At 40.9% G+C, this 26,484-nt stretch overlaps 1 protein-coding gene across 2 annotated transcripts in view; it reads right to left on the bottom strand.

Annotated features, from left to right (window-relative positions):
* Positions 1-885: 885 nt before the first annotated feature.
* Positions 886-26,484, bottom strand: part of ttbk2a (tau tubulin kinase 2a) — a 44,510-nt gene continuing 18,911 nt past the window's right edge. Inside the window, exons 5-17 of one of the 2 annotated variants that reach the window (XM_034159996.1) lie at positions 25,617-25,690; positions 16,008-16,148; positions 13,180-13,284; positions 12,900-12,965; positions 12,684-12,776; positions 12,479-12,604; positions 11,236-11,393; positions 10,937-11,144; positions 8,114-8,337; positions 7,443-7,992; positions 4,427-4,765; positions 2,707-3,644; positions 886-2,587 (exon numbers count right to left, since the gene is read on the bottom strand). In XM_034159996.1, coding sequence (XP_034015887.1) covers positions 2,140-2,587; positions 2,707-3,644; positions 4,427-4,765; positions 7,443-7,992; positions 8,114-8,337; positions 10,937-11,144; positions 11,236-11,393; positions 12,479-12,604; positions 12,684-12,776; positions 12,900-12,965; positions 13,180-13,284; positions 16,008-16,148; positions 25,617-25,690 — 3,470 coding nt within the window. In that variant the 3' untranslated portion in view covers positions 886-2,139. The remainder of the gene's footprint in view (positions 2,588-2,706; positions 3,645-4,426; positions 4,766-7,442; positions 7,993-8,113; positions 8,338-10,936; positions 11,145-11,235; positions 11,394-12,478; positions 12,605-12,683; positions 12,777-12,899; positions 12,966-13,179; positions 13,285-16,007; positions 16,149-25,616; positions 25,691-26,484) is intronic. The other variant, XM_034159997.1, reaches the window with a different exon arrangement.

The raw sequence follows: 26,484 nt of genomic DNA, 5'->3' as shown, positions 1-26,484 counted from the left end.
TACACCACTGAGGGTTGAGTCCAAGAAGTCATCCAAATCTTGGATCTGAGTCTTAATCCAGAACAGTTACAAACCTAGACATTGTGAGTTGGGAAGGCAGAACACAATTTATAAACGCCCAAATTCACTGAGAAGAAGTCAGAATTTACCTCCACTATCCACACACTAATTGTACAGTACCAATTAAAGGTTTGGAGTGTGTGTCCAAAGGTCTGACTGGTACTGTACCGGTGCACAACCAAAGATAATACCCAGAGACTTAGTGGAGAGAAAATAGGGCAACAATAAACTGTGAAAACTGAAAAAAGTAACATTTTATATGTACGAAACCATAAGTGTATACTGTAAAAAAAAAACTGAGCTCTGTGATACTATAAATTATACTGTTGTATGTGATTGTGCTAAATGTCAAATATCAGGCAGAATGTTCAAGATGTGGAAACTGTAGATACTCAAATCAACTGCTGTATACTTCAAGTGATCTTATTCTTTTTTATTTTGTGCAAGTCATTTGTTCTATAGCTGTATGGGGAAACCTGAGAAGAAAGTACTGTGATCTGAACTACACAGTGACCTGGAAACTGTGATTCATACCAAACTGTCAGGGGTGTGTACCCTTACACAATCCCGTATATTCTCTAATGTTTGCAAAAATCAACATAAACTGCAACAAATATTAACAGAGATTCAACAAGTGTGCTATTTTATGTACACTGAAGCTGAGATGGTGAGTGTATTTGATTGATACATTTAAGTTGGTCATACAGAAAGTACCAACTTGTGTAAATCTGTTAAACTGAGTTGACCCAACTATTGATATTAAGTTGAGAGAACTCCAAAGGTCTGTGCAGACGGTTGCCTTAAAATTTTACGTTTCCTCGACTTTTCTTTTTTCCCCAGTGTAATTTAAACTGTGGCTGGCAACAACCATACATTTGTGTTCACAAGAAATACTGTATGTTGTTCTATAAAAGACATTCTCTGGCAGAAAAAGAAGGGATTTTACAAAAATCTTGCCCATGGAGTCATCAAACATCATTTTACTGCGAGAAATATATGTATATCAAGTATGGCCTCCATTTCCAATAACTTTTCACAAAATGTTTTTTTTAAATGGGCATTTCACATTTCTCAAGGTTTTAGTCTAAACACAGACTTTGTACCTCCAGAAAGCTGAAAAAAAGTTAAAATATTTCTTTTTTACAGGAGCTACTCTAACCTTGAGCTACCTTTACCTCAAATTGTGTTGAAATTACACTATAATAGTATTAGCAGTGCTTAAGTTTTCTATGTAAAAGAAAACAAGTTGAAAGGGTCCTTGCTGTCTTTTTTCTTCTTTTTTAAAAATTATTTCTACAAAAGCAACCAAGTGAATCGTCAAGCTGCCCAAAGTGCCAAGGCACAGGCGACGACAATATCTGAATATATCTATATTAATCAGTAATGGGTGTAATTTTTATAACTCTATTGGTATGAATACTACTACTACAAATACGACTACTACTACTATTATTACAGGAAACTTGTGGTGCCATTAATGCCAGTAGTTTGAAACAAATTTGATAAAGAGCTTCACAATTTTGTCTTGAAATTCATTCAGTGTGATGTTTAAGTTCCCTCTTAACACAGTAGGCACAGTAAGGTGTGTTAGTACACACATTATACGATTGTATAAAGACACATTTTGATTAAATATTTAAAATAAATGTACAGAATCATAAAATCAAACAGAGGGAGGAAGCTGTCAGCACTGCTCAACATTAAAATAAATATCTCAATAATACCACTGTACACAAACGCTAGCTTTATGCATTCACATACAGCATAAGTTAGTATTATACCCTGCCTGCAATCTCCAAATGCACAGGAGATGACGCTGAACAATATAAGTTATGATCAACAATACTCATATTCCATCATTATAATCCAAGTGCATTAATAGTGTGGATAAATATGTTCTTATAATATGTTCTTTGAATAAAAACAAAAAAACCAACCTAATGTGCAAAATGAAGGGATGCAGAGAGCGGTGCATGAGGAGAGACGCCAGTATGAATATTTCTGCTTAATTAAACTCAGGCAGGAAGACTTCCCACTCCTGATTGGAGTTTTCCTTGGGGTTGGGGGAGCGGGGGGTGACTATCTGCTCAGCTTGCTAGAGCACTTGCTCTCTCGGCTGCATCCCTTTCCCTTCGACAAGTGATAAAGGCCTGCGCGGACCTGGCGGCTGCAGCATGTGTCCTGGTGGTGTGGGTAGAAGAGGCGAGGAGGTGGCGAGCCAGAGAAGCTGGGAGGGGAGTGGCTCCGGCCTAGGCAGCCTCCTACCCCACCGCCACGGTATTCGTGGCGGGAGGGTGAGGAACTGACGGATCGCTGCAGAGAGGATGAGCTGCGCGGGGATGCACTGGAGCTGCGGTGGTGGTGCGGAGAGCTTGTCAAGCTGCAGATTCCCATTCTGGAACTGCCGTGCGGTGCAGGGCTGCGGTGGTGAAGAGGGGACCCACGGGAACCGTGCATCAGCTGCGCAAGGCATGTCAAGAGGTCGGAGTCACTGGTGCTGCCAGTATGGATGCGGTAACGACGAAGCCTGCAAGCGTGCAAAAAGTACACAAGTGCACAAGTCATCATAAAAGCATTCCAAACAATACTTTGTGTAGTGATTGATTACTTCACAATATCCCCATGAAAGCAAAGATGATAAGTTACCTGCCATCCACTGTAGGGCGGCAAGGTGGCTTTCCAGGAGGTGGGCGTGGCAGAAACTGGGCAGCTAGCATCTCAGGAGAAGAAGATGGATAAATGGGACGAGGGATCCTGCTTTTGCGTGACAGGGGGCTGGAGGAGGATGAGAGAGAAGGCGCGTCATCACCCTGACGGTCGGAATGAGATCCCATAAGTGAATCCTCCTCTTGAGAGCGGTCAGAGGTTGAAGACAACGGGTCCCTAGCAAGCGAGGCAACCATGGGCCCGCGTCTGTCAGAGAGAGACGGTGAGGCTGTGGGAGAAGGGACTGAGCCCTGGTGGTTAGCTTTTTTCTGCAGGAGCTTCTCTTTGGCAGATCCTGGGGGAGGAGGATCCAGCAGACTAGAGGGCTCCAGCACAGGGATGCGACTTTGTCTTCGGCTGGGGTCCTTCTGGAGGGCAGCAGGGGAGGAAGAGGCTAGTCCACTGGTCTGGTCTGCAACCTGATCGGCACTTTTATTCACCTCTATCAATATGAGATTCTGGTCTGTGGCATGGGGACTGAGGCTGGGATCTTTCTCAGGGTCTTTGAGCTGGTCTCTTTGACTGTTAGCGAGTGGAGACAGATGGCCATTGGCAAGCACGGGACTGTGAGCTAAGTGCGGGGAGCGAGGCGAGCAAGGTGAGTGAGGAGGAGGTGGCAAACATGGGGAACTGGGAGAGTGCGGTGATGTCACACGGCTTGGCACGGGGCTTTGGGCTTTGGTGTGGCTTTCTCCGTTAACTATCAGGGGGTCTGTGGGTGTCCCTAGATGGGAGGGCACACATTCCTGGAGGCAGCTGGTTTTTGCAGTGTTCTCCCGAATCTGCTCCGATTCAACACGCTTCTTGAGCAGGAGGCACTGTGGCGCACTGTCTGATCCAGACTGGGAGGACAGGCCAGATGGGCGCTGAGCTGTCAGCTGAAGGTGGGGAGAGGTGGAAACATGGGAGCATAGGAGGGTAGAGAACAACACACAGGTGTTACGGACAGAGTACGCCATCATATTATGGGAATAATATAATTGTTAAAGGCATGTTGCTGATAGACTACAGCATGTCGAGTTGTGCTGTAGATCTGTAGCAAGAGCCTGATACGGATGTGTCAACAACAAATTTATAATATGGGGTAATAAGGTGGTGATTAGTTTGGCAACAGCATGCAGTACCATAGCTACCAGTATCAGACCGAAACACACGAGTGCTATGGCAGTGTCAGTCAAGCTGTGAGTACTAAACCAGCAAGTAGGACAGGAAACGTTCACGCAACTTCGCAGGGGGCTTCAGCGAAGAGAGGGTGAGGAACAAATACAGGGAGAGCGAGAGGAAGAGGAAGATAGAGAAGACAAAGACGATCTGAAACAAAAGAGATCATGCAACCTGTAGTCATGACAACATTCCAAACAGACATGCCACAGACAAACACACACCCTATTTCAGATCACAAGAACACGTGTCTGGACACAAGGACACATCTGACCATGCTCTGTCTGGCCTGCACAATGCCCTTCATGGTTTCTGGAGAGAGTTGCCTGACAAAAACTCAAGCCAACGATGGAAAGAAGCCAAAACAAGCAACTGAACAAAAAGAAAGAAAAATGCAGCAGCTGACAGCCGGTCACTTGATACTGATCTAACTGCAACAGCACAGACAGAAAGCGGAATGCACGGCAATCCTACGTTACGGAATTACAGGATTCATCACCTGCTGCAGCTGGGCGCGGGTGATACGTATGACAGAGGGAAACTTAGTGTTGGCAGCGCCTGCCGGGATGGTGGGAAGTTTCCTACGACTGGGTGAGCAGGTGCCAGGCCCAGGGTTTGGCGAGAGTGGTAGAGAGGCATGGCAGGAGGAGGAAAAGGAGGGGTGTTCCTGCTGCTGTTGGTCGGCAGATTGGCTGCGCCTCATGCCCGGCAGTTGGCGGTGGTGTAGCGGGTCTGACAATGTGGTCGGGAGGGTGCGTGGACTGGGAGAGCGCAAAGGGATGGGACTAGACGTCCGGATCGCAACCTCCTCGGGCAAGGATGGAGGAGAGGTGGGGAGCTAAGAGAGGGGAAGGGAAGAAGTGTGAGGTGGAGAGAGGTGGGGTGTGAGATTGATGGGGGAGTGAGAGCATTGAGGAAGTATGGTGGAAATATTGAGGGATGACAAGTAGGCTGCACGGGTAAGGAAAATGACGGTTTGCTATGAAGAAGGAAAGTGATAAAAGATCAAAAAGACATTTCTAGGCTAATGAGAGAAGTAAAAGGCAAGGTTTTACTTTTTGGTGAAGACAATTAAAATTTCAAACTTGGAGGGCCTAATCTTGAAGATCTTTACAGCATATACCACAAACGGACATGTCCAACTTATTTTTTGCAATATACACCGTGCATAATCGCAGAGCAAAATAGGTTGCAGGACCCAAAGAAGCTGCATTTATTCTCATAATTAGTCATGGATATGTTTTGGGCATAATATGAAATAAACCCGTCAGAGAGTCAAATCCTTCAAGAGGCAAACTGTGCCAGTTAAATGAGAGGTTTTCTGGCAAGGTAACAGATCTACACCAACACATCAGAGCAAAGTTTTGTATTTTTGTAGTTGTTCACTTCTTTTCGGTTAATGATATTCAATTCAGTTTTATTGCGTATACAAGCAGAAAGTACATACACTGTGAACCAGCTTATGTAAGGTGCATCTGAATGCTGCACTGTATAAATACACAGCAGCTCTGCTCTGGATTTTAGACCAGGTTTTTGTGGGTGTGTAGCACCATCAATTTCTGCTGCCACACGGTAGAAATCCACCAGCACAGTGCTTGATCTCACCTCATTCTGAGACCAACAGGCCCATGGGTGCACAGATCAAGTCAGGTAGCTTGTGCTGGTACCATGTGCTGCCATGTCCTTCCACACCACGGAACTGCACTGGCTCTAGGATAGGAAGAACCCAGCAGACAACCACTCCATCCCTATCTCTCAAAAGTAGCCCATCTCTCTGCTTCAATCAGGTGGGCTTCCCAGAGGCCTTCTCCATGTTCTGGGGTCCTCAACACGGAGACACCCATGTGCTGGATCATGCCCAGAGAAATGCACTACATGGCCAAAATATCACAGCTGATGTTCCCTCACAATGGAAGTGATGCTCCTCATCTACGCCTCAAAAAGTAAAAAGTTAGTATGAGACAAAGTCATTCTGGTTGTAGCCAAGGATCTTCCAAATGACCTATTTCCACAGACACCCAGTCATCACCTTCGGTCACTGGTTACATCCAAGGCTCACAACTATAAAGTAAGACAGGAAGCACCAGTACCCTCAAGAGTTGAACCTTTGTTCTCCTGCAAAGGAATCGGCATTGCCAAATGCCTCTGTCCAATGATGTTATTACTCCATAACTGCTTCCCAGGTGTCTCTCAATCTCAAAAGTTGAGGACACAAAGACTTGAATGTCACTGTTCTGATAAGTGAATGTCTCTACAAATTCAAAACTTTCACCGCATACAGATGCACTTCCGATGGCCGAGTCCAGGAAGTCGATGAAAGTTTGGTTCTTAGTCTTCGTTCAGGTCAATCACAAATCCAGACACTCCAATTCCTTGGCTTCTCGAGTGCTGCAATCAGGGCATTCCTTGACTACACAAAGATCATAACATCGCCCATGAAGTGAACTTCAGTAAACCTGTTCTCACTGACAAAGGCAAGTAAACCACAGGTTTCCACAAAGCTTCCCAACATACATACTGAACAGTACAGGAGCCTAAACGCATTCCTGGCAAACGGCATTCTGCTTCCACTCTGTACAGTATCTGCGTATAGACTGGTTATGATATCCAGGAACTTGATGGGAATGTGGCAAATTATTAGGATGTCCAAGAGAGCAGCTGGGCCAACCGAATGAAACGCTTTGTGAAAATCAAAAAAGGCTGCAAAGAAGCGATGCCGATATTTGCATTTGCCTTAAATTAGTGCTCACAAACCTAGGGTGCAGTGTCCATTTTATGTGGAGGCAAAAATGACTGCAGTTCTACTAGTTATTTACACAATTTGGATGCCACGTAGGAAAATGACTAATGTGTTGGTTGTACGCACGTAACGACTCTTGCATTGGACTATGCACTATTTGGTCTCTAGGTAGAAGATGGGGTCTGCTATATCTTAAGTCATGTGGTTGTAGGGGGCATTGGTTTACAACAATTACCGGTAAAGTTTTAACACCATCTCTGTTGGACTTCCAGGTTGAGTGGTTAGGGTTAGGGTTAATCAAATGCACTGTTTTTAGAACACGAATAGCAAACGAGCAAAGAACTCATTAAAACTAAGCAAATTAAAAACTTTTTTTGCAAATGATTTACTTGTTCTCGTAAATAAAATCAACCAAATGCTGCAAAAGTCTGCAAATAAGCTTATGCATGGCATTAATGCAAATCAAAGTGCATTTCAAAGCTCTAGGCTCTCCTTTTCTTCATGCTGTGATCTGATCAAAGTACTTCCATTAAGACAGAAATATCTTTTTCCAAAGAATATATGCAAGCAAAGAAGCAAGCACACACATAAAGCAGTAACATGTAGCTTCACACTACAACAACATGCAGCTAGTGGTCCTTTAATATGATCTTAACATTAATATTCTACAGCTACAACTCTGACTCTGTGCAGCTTCTTAACTTTGTCCATGGCCGAGTTCAGACAGTAACATGTAGGTCACGGGTTGAGGTGGCATTGAAATCAAACAGCTTACCTGAGTGAGAACTCCCTCAGCCATAGCTTCAGCAGGACTGGTTGGAGTAACAGGGGGGAAAACCCCTGCAGGACCAACACTAATCTCCAACTTGTCCACTTTTGCACCTCCAGTGGAGGAAGCTGGGCTTTCTGGTTTACCTTTGCCAGAGCCAGGGCTTTGGCTGCCCTTTTCCCATCCAGGAGATCGTTCCCCTGGCTGGAGCACCTCTGGCTCCTCGTCATCCTCCTCTGAAGGGCTGGTGGTAACCTTGGGTCCTGGGGAGCCACTGGGTCGCTCCACCATCACCCATTCCCTTGAGTCAAAGTCCTGACGTCCAGAGCTCAACTTGAGGGCCACAAAACCCCCACTGCTAGCTGCCCCCTCTCCCTGATCCACAGATCCAGGGGATGCTGGCTTTGGGGAGCCGCCACCTGACAGAAACTCCTCGTCATATTGCCACACCCGATCAGGCCGCTCAACACCAGGAACAGCTTGGCCCTGAGTCACTGAGATGACTGCAGCACCTTCAGCCTCCTTCTGCTGCTGGGAGCCAAGCTGCTTTGCTGAACTGAAAACACCCAAAAAACATGCAACTAACTGATTGAAAAACAGACTAACAAGTAACTAAGCTATTAAATGAATATTGTTAATTGTGTTGCCCTGTTGTGAAGCATCTTGGATAGACCTACCAGGCCTCCAAGAAGCGCTCCGGACTTGGCTTGGATTCTAGACCAAGTCTTCTCTCCAGCTCAAAGCTGTGAATGTTGCGTAGCTTCCTCAGCAGCAGCCCTTCACGGTCTGGAGCCACCACATCAGACTGCACTTTGACCGGGGACCCCAGGCTTGGCCCAGCATAGGGGCTTTGGTGTCCTTGGTTGCTCTGGTTTTTGCAGTGATCTTCCTCTGCCTTTGGGAACAGCAAGATTTGTTAAAGAAATGGGTAAATTTAAACCACAAAAATTGCTAAAAAAAATTACACTTCTATGATATATATGTGGTCAAAGTCCACATCTACTGAGGTGGTCTCCACTCTGTGTGACACTTGTAGACCATCTAGATGTAGGTGAGGAGTGGCGACAGTGCATGCTCCTAGACTTTACCTAATCGAGCCATGTAAGTATATATACCTGTATGAGCGCTCATCCTTAAGACTCAGGCTGATACAGATACATCGAGGCATGATGCAGGATGTGATACATAAACAGTCATGTAATAAGATATTTATCACATATTACAACAAAAATAAAGAACATGAACCATATAATTATCATCAATTCCATTTGTCAAGTTCCACCGGAGAAAGAACAAGGAGCTCTCTCTTCTCTTTCTTGGTTCCACTCAGCTATTCAGTGAACAAATTCACATCACTCTGTTTTCCTGATGATGTTCTTGTTCTTATGGCATGGCTCTATTATGGCATGAGTGTCCTCTTCACTAACTTCTTGGTGTCTCACAACTTCAGTATGAGACTCAAGTTGTAGAATTCTCCCTGCTAGGGAGGCTAAAACTCTTTCACCTTGATCGGACATCTTGGTTGAATGAAATGATCTGGATCCTGTATCAGGATCCTGCACTTGTCACCAGGGTAACACAAAATGGGGTTGTGTCATTGGTGGGGCCGAGAAATTCTCAGTGTCTTTTTTTGTATGACCCTGTTTTCCAACGTAAAATTTGTATCACCCTGATTTTATTGCCAGTTTCCAGGGCAATAAAATAGATAGAAATGTGTATGATTTATCAGCCCTATTTTTCTTGTATCTCATGAGGGCTGGTTTACAAGTGTAGGGCATTTTTTTGTTGCAATATGTGCTAATTAGGGAATAACCCCGTTGTGTCTGATGATTTGCGGACGTTCATGCTGGTTTTACAGTCACAATTTGAGTTTTACTGGTGACGCATTAGCGGAGGTGGTAAAACCGTAATCTAGCATGAACGTCTGCAAATCATCAGATACAAGGGGGTTATTCCCATTATAATCCAATTTTTCGTTAAAATTCATTCTATTTTTCTGTAGGTAATTCGGTTGGTGAGGCTTAACGTTAGCAACAGCATCTTCACCGTCACTCCAGCAGTGGCCAGGGCACGGAGTAATTCCTTAAATGTGAAATGGTAATTCTGTAACAGAATCCACATCAATACTTTCGTATGTATCTTAAATTCGCCCATTTCGGCATCGTTGTTGCTACGCCACATCTCTCGCTCTCAGCTGACCGCGCCATTATTGACATCTGCGTAGCAGCGCTTGCGCTTAGGACGCGGAGTAATACATCAAATGTGAAGTGGTCGAATATTTTTTCACCGTACACCCGATATTATATGACCTGAAATCTCACACGATAACCAATCGGATTTGCAGAAAAAATTTAATTGGATTAGAAATGTGGTTATAAGATCTTTTTTTGTTTGTTTGTGGTGTTTTGTTTTTGTAGTGGACGTGTAGAAGACATTTTCAGATTTCGTACTCAGAATAATCTCATGTTAATGTAGTCAGGAGAATTTTTGGCTTCAAACTTTAACGTGTGTTCTTCACACATGGTGACCGATAGAAATTTGCTGAATTTTAAACTTTTAAACATTATTAAATAGCCAATGTTGTGTGTTTGGGGGTGTGGCTGGATGTTTTGGTGTTCTTTTCTTTTCTTTGCTCTTCAGGTGGCATGGAAACTGATTTGTCTGTGGAGAGGGTGCTGGCTGAAGAGTCCTCGCCCTCATCAACATCGTGTGAAGCACCTGTGACTGGTGCTCACATGCAACCTTAAAGACTTTCAGCTGAATCAGATAATTGGATGGCGTTCTGCTTTTAAGGCATGTGTGATTCAAGCAGAACTGCCGGGAACTCGACCTTGTGATGTCCGTTTGTGAGACGCTGAGGACCGCGTCTGGGTTTGACACATCGAGCCCGTGAAGCAAGGAAGGGTGAGGACACATGCTGTCAGCACACATTAAAGGTGATTAAGTGTTCGACTAATTGTTGATAGTAACTTGGTGTTTTGTTACACAGTATACTGGAATTGTGATGAGAATTGTGCAGTTTGCTTCTCACTGCTGTGGCGTAAGTGATCCTCCACCTGTTGTGAGAAGCTGCTCATTTGCATAAAATTAAAAAAGATACAGACCTGAATGTGTTGCTGATAGCGTGTGTCTTTTGAAAGATATTGTTGTAACTGCTGACTTACCTCACCTCTTCTTTGCTTCACACAGAGTCAGTTTGTTGTGTCCACCTGGGGGGTGTTTGGCGGTGGTAGTGAGTCCAGGAGCGCCGGGCTTTGATCCTTGCGGGCGCTGGAGAGCGTGCCAACAGTCACTCCACCAGAGGGACGCTGTTTTTGCTTTTACACCTTTTATGCACAGTGGGGGTAATAAATATATTGTTTTTGGAACCGCTTTTCTGGTTATTTTCAGCGCTGGGTTCCGTCTGACACAGGTCCGCTCCTCAACCCGCGTCGACACATAACAGCCAATGTGGGAATATAGAGAAACTAATTTTGAGTTTTTAACACAGTGTCATCTACCTTCCAGGCTGCCGTCCTGATACGGTTGCGGTTGCGGTCCAGCTCTTCCCAAACATCTGCCTCCTGATAGCGGAGAGGGTGGATGGGAGACCCTGGTAGGCGCTCAGGAACGGGGTTGTTCTCCACGTCACTGAGCTGGTCATCCTGCAGAACCTCATCTGTGTTCTCCTTAAGCAGGTCTCCAGGGATCACAGAGGCATTTGCCATACTAGGATGACACAATACATTAAGAATCACAACCAACGTAAAACCAGTTGATTCATACTGCCATTATTAAAGGTCCCTTAAAGGAAATGTACCCCATGTGTGCTGGAGTGAGGCGGGTGTGATGCTGCGGTGTTGTAGCACTGGCGCTGATAGTCAAGGTGCCATCAGTACTGGTCCGCTCCCAGTCATAAGGGTCATTCTCCATGACATTGTACGTTTTCATGCTATTGTCAAACACTGACATCAGCAGCTGGAAAACAACATGAACAAATATGTGATTAGTGCAGACAGTGCACTGATAACCAGATATGTTCTGTTTCCAATTATCTGCAGATGGGCAACATGAGCCGAGTGCTGCCTTCATAGTGGGGCACCATAGCAAAATAATTGTGCATTTTGTGATAAAAGCATGAAATTTGGCACACATATTCTAAATTAACTAATGCTTATTTTAAGATATGGAGACATCCTGGAGCTGACCTCTAATGATCTACAGGGGTCAATAAAGAATTACACAGGTGTCAAAATTTAAAAAATGGTCCATTTGTATTGAAAGTATACCGCATTATTTGTCTGATCATAAACATTCCAAAAAGATATAGTTTGGACTAATTATGACTGAATGTTATGGAGTTATGTGGTAAAAACAACCAAAATGGTGGCAAAGGTTAATTTCAGTTTGTACAGGGGTCAAAAGTTAAAGTTACTTCAATTTTGGTAAAAAGTGATGCAAATTATTGGTTGAGCTAATAAGATTAATAAATGGAATAGTTTTGACTGTGTCGAATGCTTGGTCTCTAAAGTAAAGGTCCAACAAGGTTGACATCCATTGGATTCTATGACATGCGACATATGTTAGTTACCCTGTAACATGATAACTAAGCATGATAGATGGTGCAAACTATTCCTTTTTAAAATGCTGTTAACACAATTAATAATTTGCATAAAGTTTTACAAAAAATGGAGCAACTTTTGACCCCTGTACAAACTGAAATTTACCTTTGTCACCATTTTTGTTGTTTTTAGCCAATAACATCATAACATTCAGGCAAAATTAGTCCAAACTATATCTTTTTGAAATCTTTATGATCAAACAAATAATATGGTATACCTTTCAATACAATTTATACATTTTGACCCCTGTGTAATTCTTTATTGACCCCTGTAGCTTATTAGAGGTCAGCTCCAGGATGTCTCAATATCTGAAAATAAACAGTTAATTTAGAATATGTGTGCCAAATTCTATGCTTTTAACACAACATGCATAATTGTTATGGAAATTTTTAGCTAAGTTGCACCATTATCAAGGCTGGACCAAACCCCTCATATTGTCACCTGGTAGTCAGGCTTGGTGAAGTAGTCAAGATTGGAGATGTGGTCCAAGAAGATGCTGAACTCTGTAGGCAGGTGTTTGAGCATCAGACGATGGTCATAGGTCTCTTTCAGCTTCCCCACATGTTCCTGTAGACGAACATGTACACACGTGTCATCAATCATCACTTATGGCTGCTGTGACACGGATCTTTAGTTTAGGACTTACTTTGTCCTTGATTTTCCTCCATGGCAACTGGCCGACAAGAAACTCCACTAGCATGTAGAAGAGGGACCATAGGTCATCATGACGACCCATCTCCTATAGAAACACATCAGGGTGAATTCAAATAATGCAAAAATGAGAACGTTTGTGAATGCTGTTACATGCACAGACAGCATCACAGGTGTCAATCACCATAGTACAGTCCAGGCGGATACTGACCTTATTTTTGTGGGCATTGACAGAAGCGTAGCGAACTGTTCCCCTGAACCCTGCTACTGGACGAGGCTAATGAACATAGACACGGTTAAATACAAAAAAAAAAGACCAAACCAGAGCTTCAGGTTTCAAAACATATATATATATATAAAACCTTTATTTAAACTGAACCTTTGTTGAGACAAATTTTGAGCTAATGTCCTCACATCCTAAAAGTTTTTTGAGGATACTTTCAAAATTATCCTTTAATGAAATGCACTCAGTACGAGAGGTGGGCACTCACAGGTCGAACCTCCTGGCAGGAATTGGTGAACTGACGAGCCAAACCAAAATCCAACATGTAACAGGTTCGACAAGTACTGGGGAAGCGACCCATGGCAAAATTTGACTGAAATCATGAAAAAGGAGTAGATGAGGGGACACAACAGATACAGCAAGACCAAAATGGAATTTCATGTCTAGTTACTGTACTGCGTAAAACTCTTAACACACTACTGTACAAATGTAGAGGTTAATATTTTTCTTCATTAGTATATCGAGGAAGACCAAATATGAATTCTCCAAATGTTCATTTAAAAGCAATAAAATATTACAGAAAGGTAGACTGTTTTATTGAAGAAAGTTGTTATATTAAAGAAAATAACAGGCCTTTGCAGATTAATAAAAACCTGATTGTAAAACCTAGTGCACAATTTCACAAAGACAACAAACACGAGATAATAATCAATGAAAAATGAACTGATTTACATGAGGTTCTTGTCAAACCAAAAGACAGTTCACATATAATAATTCAATTGTAAGCATAAAATATATTTAGACCAGATTTATTTTGTTTGATCGTAGGTCCTTGCCAATTTATCATAAATCGTTTGATGTCAGAATCATTTCCAAGTAGCATCTTTGATTACACCCATGCACAAGTTGTCATGTTTTTGATCATATGTGTTTGTCCATCTGTGAGTGAAAAAGCCAGCTCAAAGAGTTTTGATCTGATTTGGGTCAAACTTGGTGGAATGGTTAAGGGTAAGCCAAGGACAAAGTTGCATCATTTTAAGAACAAGAACAATTGTTTATAAAATGAGGTCTCAGGCCACAGTTAAATGTTTTGCCCCAATGGTTATGCATAGTATTGAGAATGGATATTTTGAGAACTGGTTAAAGATACACTTATAGTGACTATTAAACATGCAGGGTTCTACCCAGGATAAAATATTAGCGTAGTGGTAATGTCGAGGGAGCGAAGCGACCACGTTGGGGGGGGGTATGGTGCAGAAGGGGAGAATCTTTTGAAAATTCAAGGTAAAAATTGGCCATTCTCTGGATACCCAAAGGGGAAAAGCCAGGTACAACAGCCCAAGTCCCTTCATCATGTCCAGAAGGCTGGGGAAGTTTGTTGAGTGGGCAATCTCATTCTGGGTTAGCCAGTACATGGCCCTCAGTGAGGCAGTCGGAGTCCATGGACATTTTTAAGTCAAGACTTAAAACCTATTTTTATTCTCTTTCTTATAAGTAGTTTTTATTTTGTTATGTTTTATTTTTTTACTTCTGTTTTTAATTAGGTATTTGAATTTTTTTTTATTTATTTATTTATTTTAATTTTTTTATGTTGAACTGTTCTGTGTGAGGCACCTTGAGACGGCTTTTGTTGTAATTTGGCGCTTTATAAGCTGATTAAATTGAAATTGAACAACATTTTATTGAGTCTTTAAGTAAATAAATATGAAATTGGTTACTGGATCCTTAACTCTCTTAAACTCTACATGGTGTATCCTTGATCTCTGGACATAAACAGAAATAAAATCTGTTAGTTTTTGTCAAAAGCATTTCCTTTCAGACATTATTATTGGAATTAATGTAGTTCCATACCTATGAGCTGCAGCTCTTGCAGATGTGCTGCAGGTCAGGTTGATAAAGAATGCAAGACGTCTCATTTTGGGAGGAAAAAATGTTTTAGTCGATTGTAGTTTATTGTCTGTATTGCAACGTTTGCAAGAGGTGTCATTTTATTTAAAGCAGCGATTCGTTTTGAAGTTATTACTTTCCGAGCAGACTCTGTCTCGGCAGAGAGCCGCGCAGCGTTTAAAGCTGTGCCAATGGAACAGAGGATGATTCTCGTTTCTCGACTGCAACAAGACAAGAGTCTCAGTTAGTGACTTTAATCCACACAAAAGCGACTCATGATATTTTAATGGCTTTCAGAGGGGTTAAGAAGCAGACTTACCGCTTCTGAAGAGCAGCAAATCAAAGAGCCACGCTTCAAACTGGAATCGCGCTGCAGAAACGGTTGATTACAGACGCTGTATTGAAAATGACAACGGTCCAAAATAAGCATAACGGTCCAAAATTATAGCATAATGGGCCGTAATGCAAGTTTGCGCTAGCTAGAACCCTGAACATGAATATGAAGTTATATATTACTTTGCTGTTGGTCATATGGCCTTTGACCACAGGTGATTTTGAAAGGTTAAAGTCAAGGTCACAACTGTTTAATGATAGATGAATATACTTCAACAATAATTTTTGGTGGCCAGCGTTATCTGTTTACTGACTTACAGCAAACGCCATAGGAACAAAAATATTTGTACATTTGGACAAACACAACTTGTAGGTAACTATTAAGCCACCCTGACACTTGCACAAATTTGATCCACGCACTGGCATGCATTCTTGTGTGCCAATGAGTAAAGTCATGGTAAAATGTTGTAAACTGTGCGAAGCTGCGTGGCAGTGCGCAAAGAAAATTTTTAAATCTTGAACATTTCTGACAGGCATAAATTTCGTACAACCTGTGTGAACTAGTTGTGAATATTGTGCAACCTATTCGCAAACACTGCGTGTCACTATGGGTCGATGTGTGTTATTGCACGCAGGGCCGTGCACAGTTTACAACTTTACTCATCGGCATGCAAGACTGCATGCCAGTGCAGGGATCAAATTTGTGCAGGTGTCAAGGTGGCTTTTCAAGCGTACCATCTAATGACACGCATTGGCACAGCGAATTGCGCGCCAAAGCAGGGATCAAATTCATGAAATCTCAAGGTGGCTATAGAAAGTGGGGACCCGAAGTGTTAAAAGTGACAGCGTGCAGCACCACCACGTTTCCAAACTTACTGGTTTGATGTCGCGATGCAAAAAGCCAACAGAGTGTATGCTCTCGATGGCTTCTAGGATTTGGCGGCCGAGACGCAATGTGGTGCTGATGCTGAAGGTTCCCCGGGCCATACTTCTCCTCAGGTCCGCCAGGTTACGACCCTGAGAGCCAAAAAATATACAAAAGCTAGCAAAGCTAACAGCATCTGATCAATTCAATCAAACAGTCAAATGTGTTACCACATAGAGTTCCACACAGAGCCGGACCTCACTGGTTCACAGAGTTAATGAAAATGCACAAGTACTAGGGTCGTTTATCTGGTGTGGTTCTTTAATGGCAGCAACACAAAAACATTTCTAAAGCATTCTTTATTACAAAAATGGCAAAAACGTGTGGACAAATATAAATTTATCTGCTCCAATGAAATATGATGTAGTTGGATGTCAACACAATACTACTTTTGTACTATTGGACAAATCCAAATTAAACAACACTGAAAACATTTAAAACTCTTTCAACATGAAGTTGTATTTTGGTATTAGAACCTCAAATGCATGACACAATAATTCAAACTATTTTCATACATCTCTTATATGCATCATGTGACAACGGGCCTCACGCATTAACATTTTTGTCTGTTTAATTTCTCATACGGTTTTAGTACAATGGGCTCACACGAACGTGCACACGTCAGCTTGAGCAAATGTTTGCAAATCCAGAGAAACCGCCTGAATCCTGCTTCTTTGTAAATCAGCGTGTAATCAAAAGATGAGTGAATTACCACAAGTATTGTGCCAAAATGGCAGAATAAAGCTACATGCCCCACCCATACATATCAGAGATGTCCACTCAGGACACCGTGCTCTGTGACACTTAAAAGAATTTGTAATAGAAAATCTGTCACAAGGAACGTTACACCTCACAATCAGGTTGTCTTAACCTTGAGTGAGTTTTGAGTTTCCCCATTGTGGTACTAATTAATGAATATTTTGTCTTAAATGAATAATTATTTTAAAATATCACAAATGATGTTGTAGAATTAAATAGGACAACTTCAGATTTATTATGATGTGAAATTTACAAATAGAGCTGCTTTAAAGCAATGAAATATATAATAAATGACTGAAATGTAGGTTTGGATGACAGCAAACTATGACTCAGACTATGGATCTGGACCCCTTAATATTTTGTTCATACCTATGAAAAAAATTCAAAATACAACAAAATTATGAATATGGGAAGTTCTCTTAAATCATATCAAATCAAATCACTCCCATACAGTTTAGGTCCAGGTAGACGCAATACTGTTGGAGGCGTCCCAGTTGGCATTTGGTGTACTAATGTTTGTATTTTGTTTTTGTAAAGATTTGTAATAACAATAAAACTTCACTTGTATAGAACTTTCTGGTACAGATTATACATTTCAAAGTGCTTTTATAATTAAAAATTACACATCCATGAATAAGAGTCCATTAAAAACAATATGAAAAGTATATACAATAAAATAACTGTAAAATTTGACCAGTGCACCAGCTTGTAGCTGAGAAATTATTTGTGTAGTTTTATTAAAGAATTTTGTGAATGTTTCATATTTTACAAGCGTACATTTTAATCTTCTTTCAAACAATTTTGTCCAGTGAAATATTTCTAAACATATTTTTTTTTTCGAGGATGACATATTTATGGCAACAATTCTGACTGAATTTCACAGAAACAGCTTTTCAATTTTTTAGCAAAAGATAATTTCCCTTAAAAACTAAAAAAAGAGTATATTTTTGGTTCTGGTAGTTTATACATGTAAAATATATGTGCACATGCAATTACTTGCTTGTTTCTGTTAATGGGTCCACAATTCTGGATGTGTCTAACTGGGGTGTATCAATATGGGACAACACCCCATACACACCAATTACAAATAAATCTGTGGGTATGGGTTCTTGTATGAGGCCCACTGTATAGTTAAAAAAAACTGCAGTTGATGTACCGTATTTTCTGGAACATAAGTAGCGTTTTGTTGTTGTTGTTGTTTTTCTTTTTTTTTTTGCTTGTTTTTTACCAGTCTGGGATGTACTGCAATTTATACTCCAGTGCAAAAAAAAAAATAATAATAATAATAAGAAGAATTACAATAAGTATTTACAGTGCCCTCCAAAGTATTGGAACACTTGGTATTTCACACATTTTAATTTGTTTATGCCATTTTAAATACAATATATATATATATATATATATATATATATATATATATATATATATATATATATATATATATATATAATTATAATATATATATATATATATATATATATATATATAATATATATAATTATATATATATAATTATATATATATATAAAAAATTAACTAACTATAACTATCTTCCCTAAACTCAAACTGAAAGCAAATCTATACAACTTGATATAAATGAATTAAAAATATAAACGTCAAGATGATAGGTTGCATAAGTCATGGAACGCTTTGGTATGATACCTGTAAATCATCAGTTTTATTGACAGTTTTCTTCAGACAAGTCAGGGGATGGACACATGAACATTTCCAAGACAGTGAATATGTCTTGGACTTTATTTACATCGATTATGAAGAAAACTGAGTGACTGTGCAAGAAGAAAAAGAGTGAGGAAAGACACCAAGACACCCAGACAACCCAGAAGAGGCGATAGGCTTCTGTGGCTGTGATTGGAGAAATTGTGCATAGTGCATGTTTTGCGTTTTGTGTCCCCAGTTATACAGCTTCATGATAAAGTGGTACAGAGGAGGAATTTGTTTCACTAAAGCATCAAAGCTAGGCTTGTATCTCAGATGTACCTTCTGGCAAATTGTAGCTAAACTTTCAGGTCTTCTTTTTAAGAAGTATTCCAATACTTTTGAAGGGCATTTTATATAAGGCTTTTTTCAGGAATCAAAGCACTAATCAAAATAAACTTTAATGATAAAAGAATAAACACAAATTATAAAAAGTACACTATATAATGCATAACAATCCCAAATTAAACAGTTTATAATAGGGCTGAGTATCGATTCAAATTTCAATAATCGATTTGATTCCAATTCTTAAGATTCAGAATCGATTATTTCGATTTGATATCGATTTGGGTTAGTGTTATTGAAACTTTTTTTTGTGCTGTTACCTGATTGTCTAGTTATGCAACATATTAATACTACAACCCCTGGCAATAATTATGGAATCACCGGCCTCGGAGGATGTTCATTCAGTTGTTTAATTCTGTAGAAAAAAATCAGATCACAGACATGACACAAAACTAAAGTCATTTCAAATGGTAGCTTTCTGGCTTTAAGAAACACTAAGAAATCAGGAAAAATAATTGTGGCAGTCAGTAACAGTTACTTTTTTTAGACCAAGCAGAGGGAAAAAAATATGGACTCACTCAATTCTGAGGAATAAATCATGGAATCACCCTGTAAATTTTCATCCCCAAAACTAACACCTGCATCAAATCAGATCTGCTCGTTAGTCTGCATCTAAAAAGCAGTGATCACACCTTGGAGAACTGTTGCACCAATTGGACTGACATGAATCATGGCTCCAACACGAGAGATGTCAACTGAAACAAAGGAGAGGATTATCAAACTCTTAAAAGAGGGTAAATCATCACGCAATGTTGCAAAAGATGTTGGTTGTTCACAGTCAGCTGTGTCTAAACTCTGGACCAAATACAAACAACATGGGAAGGTTGTTAAAGGCAAACATACTGGTAGACCAAAGAAGACATCAAAGCGTCAAGACAGAAAACTTAAAGCAATATGTTTCAAAAATCGAAAATGCACAACAAAACAAATGAGGAACGAATGGGAGGAAACTGGAGTCAACGTATGTGACCGAATCAACTCAATCAACTTCAATCAACTTTTTTCTTGTATAGCGCCAAATCACAACAAACAGTTGCCCCAAGGCGCTCCACATTGCAAGGCAAGGCCATACAATAATTATGAAACACAGTCTACGTCTAAAGCAACATAACCAAGGGATGGTCCAGGGTCACCCGATCCAGCCCTAACTATAAGCCTTAGCGAAAAGGAAAGTTTTAAGCCTAATCTTAAAAGTAGAGAGGGTATCTGTCTCCCTGATCTGAATTGGCAGCTGGTTCCACAGGAGAGGAGCCTGAAAGCTGAAGGCTCTGCCTCCCATTCTACTCTTACAAACCCTAGGAACTACAAGTAAGCCCGCAGTCTGAGAGCGAAGCGCTCTAATGGGGTAATATGGTACTACGAGGTCCCTAAGATAAGATGGGACCTGATTATTCAAAACCTTATAAGTAAGAAGAAGAATTTTAAATTCTATTCTAGCATTAACAGGAAGCCAATGAAGGGAGGCCAACACGGGTGAGATATGCTCTCTCCTGCTAGTCCCCGTCAGTACTCTAGCTGCAGCATTCTGAACCAACTGAAGGCTTTTTAGGGAACTTTTAGGACAACCTGATAATAATGAATTACAATAGTCCAGCCTAGAGGAAACAAATGCATGAATTAGTTTTTCAGCATCACTCTGAGACAAGACCTTTCTGATTTTAGAGATATTGCGTAAATGCAAAAAGGCAGTCCTACATATTTGTTTAATATGCGCTTTGAATGACATATCCTGATCAAAATAACTCCAAGATTTCTCACAGTATTACTAGAGATCAGGGAAATGCCATCCAGAGTAACGATCTGGTTAGACACCATGCTTCTAAGATTTGTGGGGCCAAGTACAATAACTTCAGTTTTATCTGAGTTTAAAAGCAGGAAATTAGAGGTCATCCATGTCTTTATGTCTGTAAGACAATCCTGCAGTTTAGCTAATTGGTGCGTATCCTCTGGCTTCATGGATAGATAAAGCTGGGTATCATCTGCGTAACAATGAAAATTTAAGCAATACCGTCTAATAATACTGCCCAAGGGAAGCATGTATAAAGTGAATAAAATTGGTCCTAGCACAGAACCTTGTGGAACTCCATAATTAACTTTAGTCTGTGAAGAAGATTCCCCATTTACATGAACAAACTGTAATCTATTAGACAAATATGATTCAAACCACCGCAGCGCAATGCCTTTAATACCTATGACATGCTCTAATCTCTGTAATAAAATTTTATGGTCAACAGTATCAAAAGCAGCACTGAGGTCCAACAGAACAAGCACAGAGATAAGTCCACTGTCCGAAGCCATAAGAAGATCATTTGTAACCTTCACTAATGCTGTTTCTGTACTATGATGAATTCTAAAACCTGACTGAAACTCTTCAAATAGACCATTCCTCTGCAGGTGATCAGTTAGCTGTTTTACAACTACCCTCTCAAGAATCTTTGAGAGAAAAGGAAGGTTGGAGATTGGCCTATAATTAGCTAAGATAGCTGGGTCAAGTGATGGCTTTTTAAGTAATGGTTTAATTACTGCCACCTTAAAGGCCTGTGGTACATAACCAACTAACAAAGATAGATTGATCATATTTAAGATTGAAGCATTAAATAATGGTAGGACTTCCTTGAGCAGCCTGGCAGGAATGGGGTCTAATAAGCATGTTGATGGTTTGGATGAAGTAACTAATGAAAATAACTCAGACAGAACAATCGGAGAGAAAGAGTCTAACCAAATACCGGCATCACTGAAAGCAGCCAAAGATAACGATACATCTTTGGGATGGTTATGAGTAATTTTTTTTCTAATAGTCAAAATTTTGTTAGCAAAAAAAGTCATGAAGTCATTACTAGTTAAAGTTAATGGAATACTCAGCTCAATAGAGCTCTGACTCTTTGTCAGCCTGGCTACAGTGCTGAAAAGAAACCTGGGGTTGTTCTTATTTTCTTCAATTAGTGATGAGTAGAAAGATGTCCTAGCTTCACGAAGGGCTTTCTTATAGAGCAACAAACTCTTTTTCCAGGCTAAGTGAAGATCTTCTAAATTAGTGAGACGCCATTTCCTCTCCAACTTACGGGATATCTGCTTTAAGCTACGAGTTTGTGAGTTATACCACAGAGTCAGACACTTCTGATTTAAAGCTCTCTTTTTCAGAGGAGCTACAGCATCCAAAGTTGTCTTCAATGAGGATGTAAAACTATTGACAAGATACTCTAACTCCCTTACAGAGTTTAGGTAGCTACTCTGCTCTGTGTTGGTATATGACATTAGAGAACATAAAGAAGGAATCATATCCTTAAACCTAGTTACAGCGCTTTCTGAAAGACTTCTAGTGTAATGAAACTTATTCCCCACTGCAGGGTAGTCCATCAGGGTAAATGTAAATGTTATTAAAAAATGATCAGACAAAAGGGAGTTTTCAGGGAATACTGTTAAGTCTTCTATTTCCATACCATAAGTCAGAACAAGATCTAAAATATGATTAAAGTGGTGGGTGGACTCATTTACTTTTTGAGCAAAGCCGATAGAGTCTAATAATAGATTAAATGCAGTGTTGAGGCTGTCATTCTCAGCATCTGTGTGGATGTTAAAATCGCCCACTATAATTATCTTATCTGAGCTAAGCACTAAGTCAGACAAAAGGTCTGAAAATTCACAGAGAAACTCACAGTAACGACCAGGTGGACGATAGATAATAACAAATAAAACTGGTTTTTGGGACTTCCAATTTGGATGGACAAGACTAAGAGACAAGCTTTCAAATGAATTAAAGCTCTGTCTAGGTTTTTGATTAATTAATAAGCTGGAATGGAAGATTGCTGCTAATCCTCCGCCCCGGCCCGTGCTACGAGCATTCTGACAGTTAGTGTGACTCGGGGGTGTTGACTCATTTAAACTAACATATTCATCCTGCTGTAACCAAGTTTCTGTTAGGCAGAATAAATCAATACGTTGATCAATTATTATATCATTTACCAACAGGGACTTAGAAGAAAGAGACCTAATGTTTAATAGACCACATTTAACTGTTTTAGTCTGTGGTGCAGTTGAAGGTGCTATATTATTTTTTCTTTTTGAATTTTTATGCTTAAATAGATTTTTGCTAGTTATTGGTGGTCTGGGAGCAGGCACCGTCTCTACGGGGATGGGGTAATAGGGGGATGGCAGGAGGAGAGAAGCTGCAGAGAGGTGTATAAGACCACAGCTCTGCCTCCTGGTCCCAACGCTAGACAGTCACAGTTTGGAGGATCCCAAAAAATTGGCCAGATTTCTAGAAATGAGAGCTGCTCCCTCTAAAGTGGGATGGATGCCGTCTCTCCTAACAAGACCAGGTTTTCCCCAGAAGCTTTGCCAATTATCAATGAAGCCCACCTCATTTTTTGGACACCACTCAGACAGCCAGCAATTCAAGGAGAACATGCGGCTAAACATGTCACTCCCGGTCTGATTGGGGAGGGGCCCAGAGAAAACAACAGAGTCCGACATTGTTTTTGCAAAGTTACACACCGATTCAATGTTAATTTTAGTGACCTCCGATTGGCGTAACCGAGTGTCATTACTGCCGACGTGAATTACAATCTTACCAAACTTACGCTTAGCCTTAGCCAGCAATTTCAAATGTCCTTCGATGTCGCCTGCTCTGGCCCCCGGAAGACAATTGACAATGGTTGCTGGTGTCGCTAACTTCACATTTCTCAAAACAGAGTCGCCAATAACCAGAGTTTGATCCTCGGCGAGTGTATCGTCGAGTGGGGAAAAACGGTTAGAGATGTGAACGGGTTGACGGTGTACACGGGGCTTTTGTTTAGGGCTACGCTTCCTCCTCACAGTCACCCAGTCAGCCTGCCTTCCCGACTGCACGGGGTCTGCCAGGGGGGAACTAACGGCGGCTAAGCTACCTTGGTCCGCACCGACTACAGGGGCCTGGCTGTAAGAAACCGCCTAAAGGGGATTTACATACAGAAAAGCTAAACGAAAGCCATCATTAACACCTAAACAGAAAAAAACAAGGTTACAATGGGCTAAGGAAAAGCAATTGTGGACTGTGAATGACTGGATGAAAGTCATATTCAGTGATGAATCTCGAATCTGCATTGGGCAAGGTGATGATGCTGGAACTTTTGTTTGGTGCCGTTCCAATGAGATTTATAAAGATGACTGCCTGAAGAGAACATGTAAATTTCCACAGTCATTGATGATATGGGGCTGCATGTCAGGTAAAGGCACTGGGGAGATGGCTGTCATTACATCATCAATAAATGCACAAGTTTACGTTGATATTTTGGACACTTTTCTTATCCCATCAACTGAAAGGATGTTTGGGGATGATGAAATCATTTTTCAAGATGATAATGCATCTTGCCATAGAGCAAAAACTGAAAACATTCCTTGCAAAAGGACACATAGGGTCAATGTCATGGCCTGCAAATAGTCCGGATCTTAATCCAATTGAAAATCTTTGGTGGAAGTTGAAGAAAATGGTCCATGACAAGGCTCCAACCTGCAAAGCTGATCTGGCAACAGCAATCAGGAAAGTTGGAGCCAGATTGATGAATAGTACTGTTTGTCACTCATTAAGTCCATGCCTCAGAGACTGCAAGCTGTTATAAAAGCCAGAGGTGGTGCAACAAAATACTAGTGATGTGTTGGAACGTTATTTTGTTTTTCATGATTCCATAATTTTTTCCTCAGAATTGAGTGATTCCATATTTTTTTCCCTCTGCTTGGTCTAAAAAAGTAACCGTTACTGACTGCCACAATTTGTTTTCCTGATTTCTTATAGTGTTTCTTAAAGCCAGAAAGTTGCCATTTGAAATGACTTTAGTTTTGTGTCATGTCTGTGATCTGCTTTTTTTCTACAAAATTAAACAACTGAATGAACATCCTCCGAAGCTGGTGATTCCATAATTTTTGCCAGGGGTTGTACTTCACAAAATTTGGCCCTCAAAATTCAGGCAATAGTGTTTCAGAGAGTTATTAATTTAAGAATTATTAGAGGGATAATGGCCCCAGTCTCCCCTACAAAACCCACGCCTGCGAGGCATGCTGACGGAGAACTTTTCTCCTGTAGCAGGAGAATGCAGCTATGGGAAAAATTCTCAGACAGTCGATGCCAGAGAACTTTCACCAGCTGTCCCACAGAAACGGCACGCTATGAGGAACGGAAAAAAAACTACTGTGTGAATTTAACAGCGGACGATGCTCTTGTCTTACCCGCAACAACAGTCCTGGTAGTACTGATTGACATCTTTAACTGCTTCTAAATCAGAAGCAGCACATCCATAATCAATGTAGGGAAATGATCATTTAATTTTTCCAGTTACACACCCTCTGAAACAGCGTAACGGCCCAACTGCAACATAATTTTTTTCAGGCATGCTGTTATAATGTTGGCAAGAAGTGCATATTATATATATATATATATATATATATATATATATATATATATATATATATATATATATATATATATATAAAATCAATCATTGGATGTATGAATCGATCTGTGGGAATTAAAATGAGAACTGATTTAAAATCGGCAAATCGATTTTTCAACTCAGAACTAGTTTATAATACAGAAAAGGGTGTGATTTATACTCCGGTGCAACTTATACTCTGGAAAATACAGGACTTGAAACTCAACACTGAAATTATTTCCATTCCTGTACTTCTCCTTTTTACATTTGATGCTGTCATAAAGCCTGAAGAAGTGTGAAGAATCATAAGTGAGTGTTTGTAACATGTTGATTCACCTGAAGCTCCATCACCACGTAGTTAAATCGGTCGTTGCGTCCACATCCCACAAAACGGCACACGTGGTCCTTACCTACAATAAGAAGACAAATCTGAAGAGAGATGTGTACCTAATGCTGCGTTTACATATAACGACGGCAAGTCACGAATACCACTAAGTACACATTCTTGGTCGCTGATCATGAATGTGATGATTTGAGGCAGAGGCGTCAGGTGTCCTCAGGAACTGCTGCAACCTGTTACCACGCGTTATGATTAATGGCACGTGTTGCTGGCGAATTATCAGGAACCATTACGCATGGTCAAGAATAATGTTCTGTGCTGTTCCGCGATATTGCGCATAACAGCGCATCATTACCTTCTGTCACGTTGTGAATGAGGCGAATTGTCTCCACACACACCCATATTCATACATCAGCTGCTGAACAATTCAGTTCGCTCCAGTTTGCTCCTCAAAATCCACAGCAGAAGAACTTGGTGACTGCATGCTTAGTTGGGCTCTGTGCCATGGAGTGGTGTAGAGAGGAGGAGGAGACGGAGAGAACCAGATGTGTGGCTCCACGTGGCTCTCGTCTTGCGCGTTTTCCCAAACATCATGCACAGCAGCAGGTGGAACACCTACAGAAGCGCACTGATGAGCATTGGAATGAGACTTTTAGCCGACTTGGCGTCACTGTCCTTCTTCAGCATACTGCACCAATGAAACTGAATGCAGTGCAGCAGGGTTTAATTGTGCGCATGTCAGAGAAGAACGCTGTCACACTCTATTAAGGATCATCACTAATCAAGACGGATCAACACGCTCAGTTGTGACCTCCACGACATGAGGCTAATTGACGGTGGTGCGTGACATTCGTGGAAGATTTT

The sequence above is a fragment of the Thalassophryne amazonica genome, chromosome 19 (assembly GCF_902500255.1).
Source record: "Thalassophryne amazonica chromosome 19, fThaAma1.1, whole genome shotgun sequence".
NCBI lineage: Eukaryota > Metazoa > Chordata > Actinopteri > Batrachoidiformes > Batrachoididae > Thalassophryne > Thalassophryne amazonica.
Note: the sequence above shows the minus strand (reverse complement) of the source record. Positions and strands in the feature narration are given on the sequence as shown.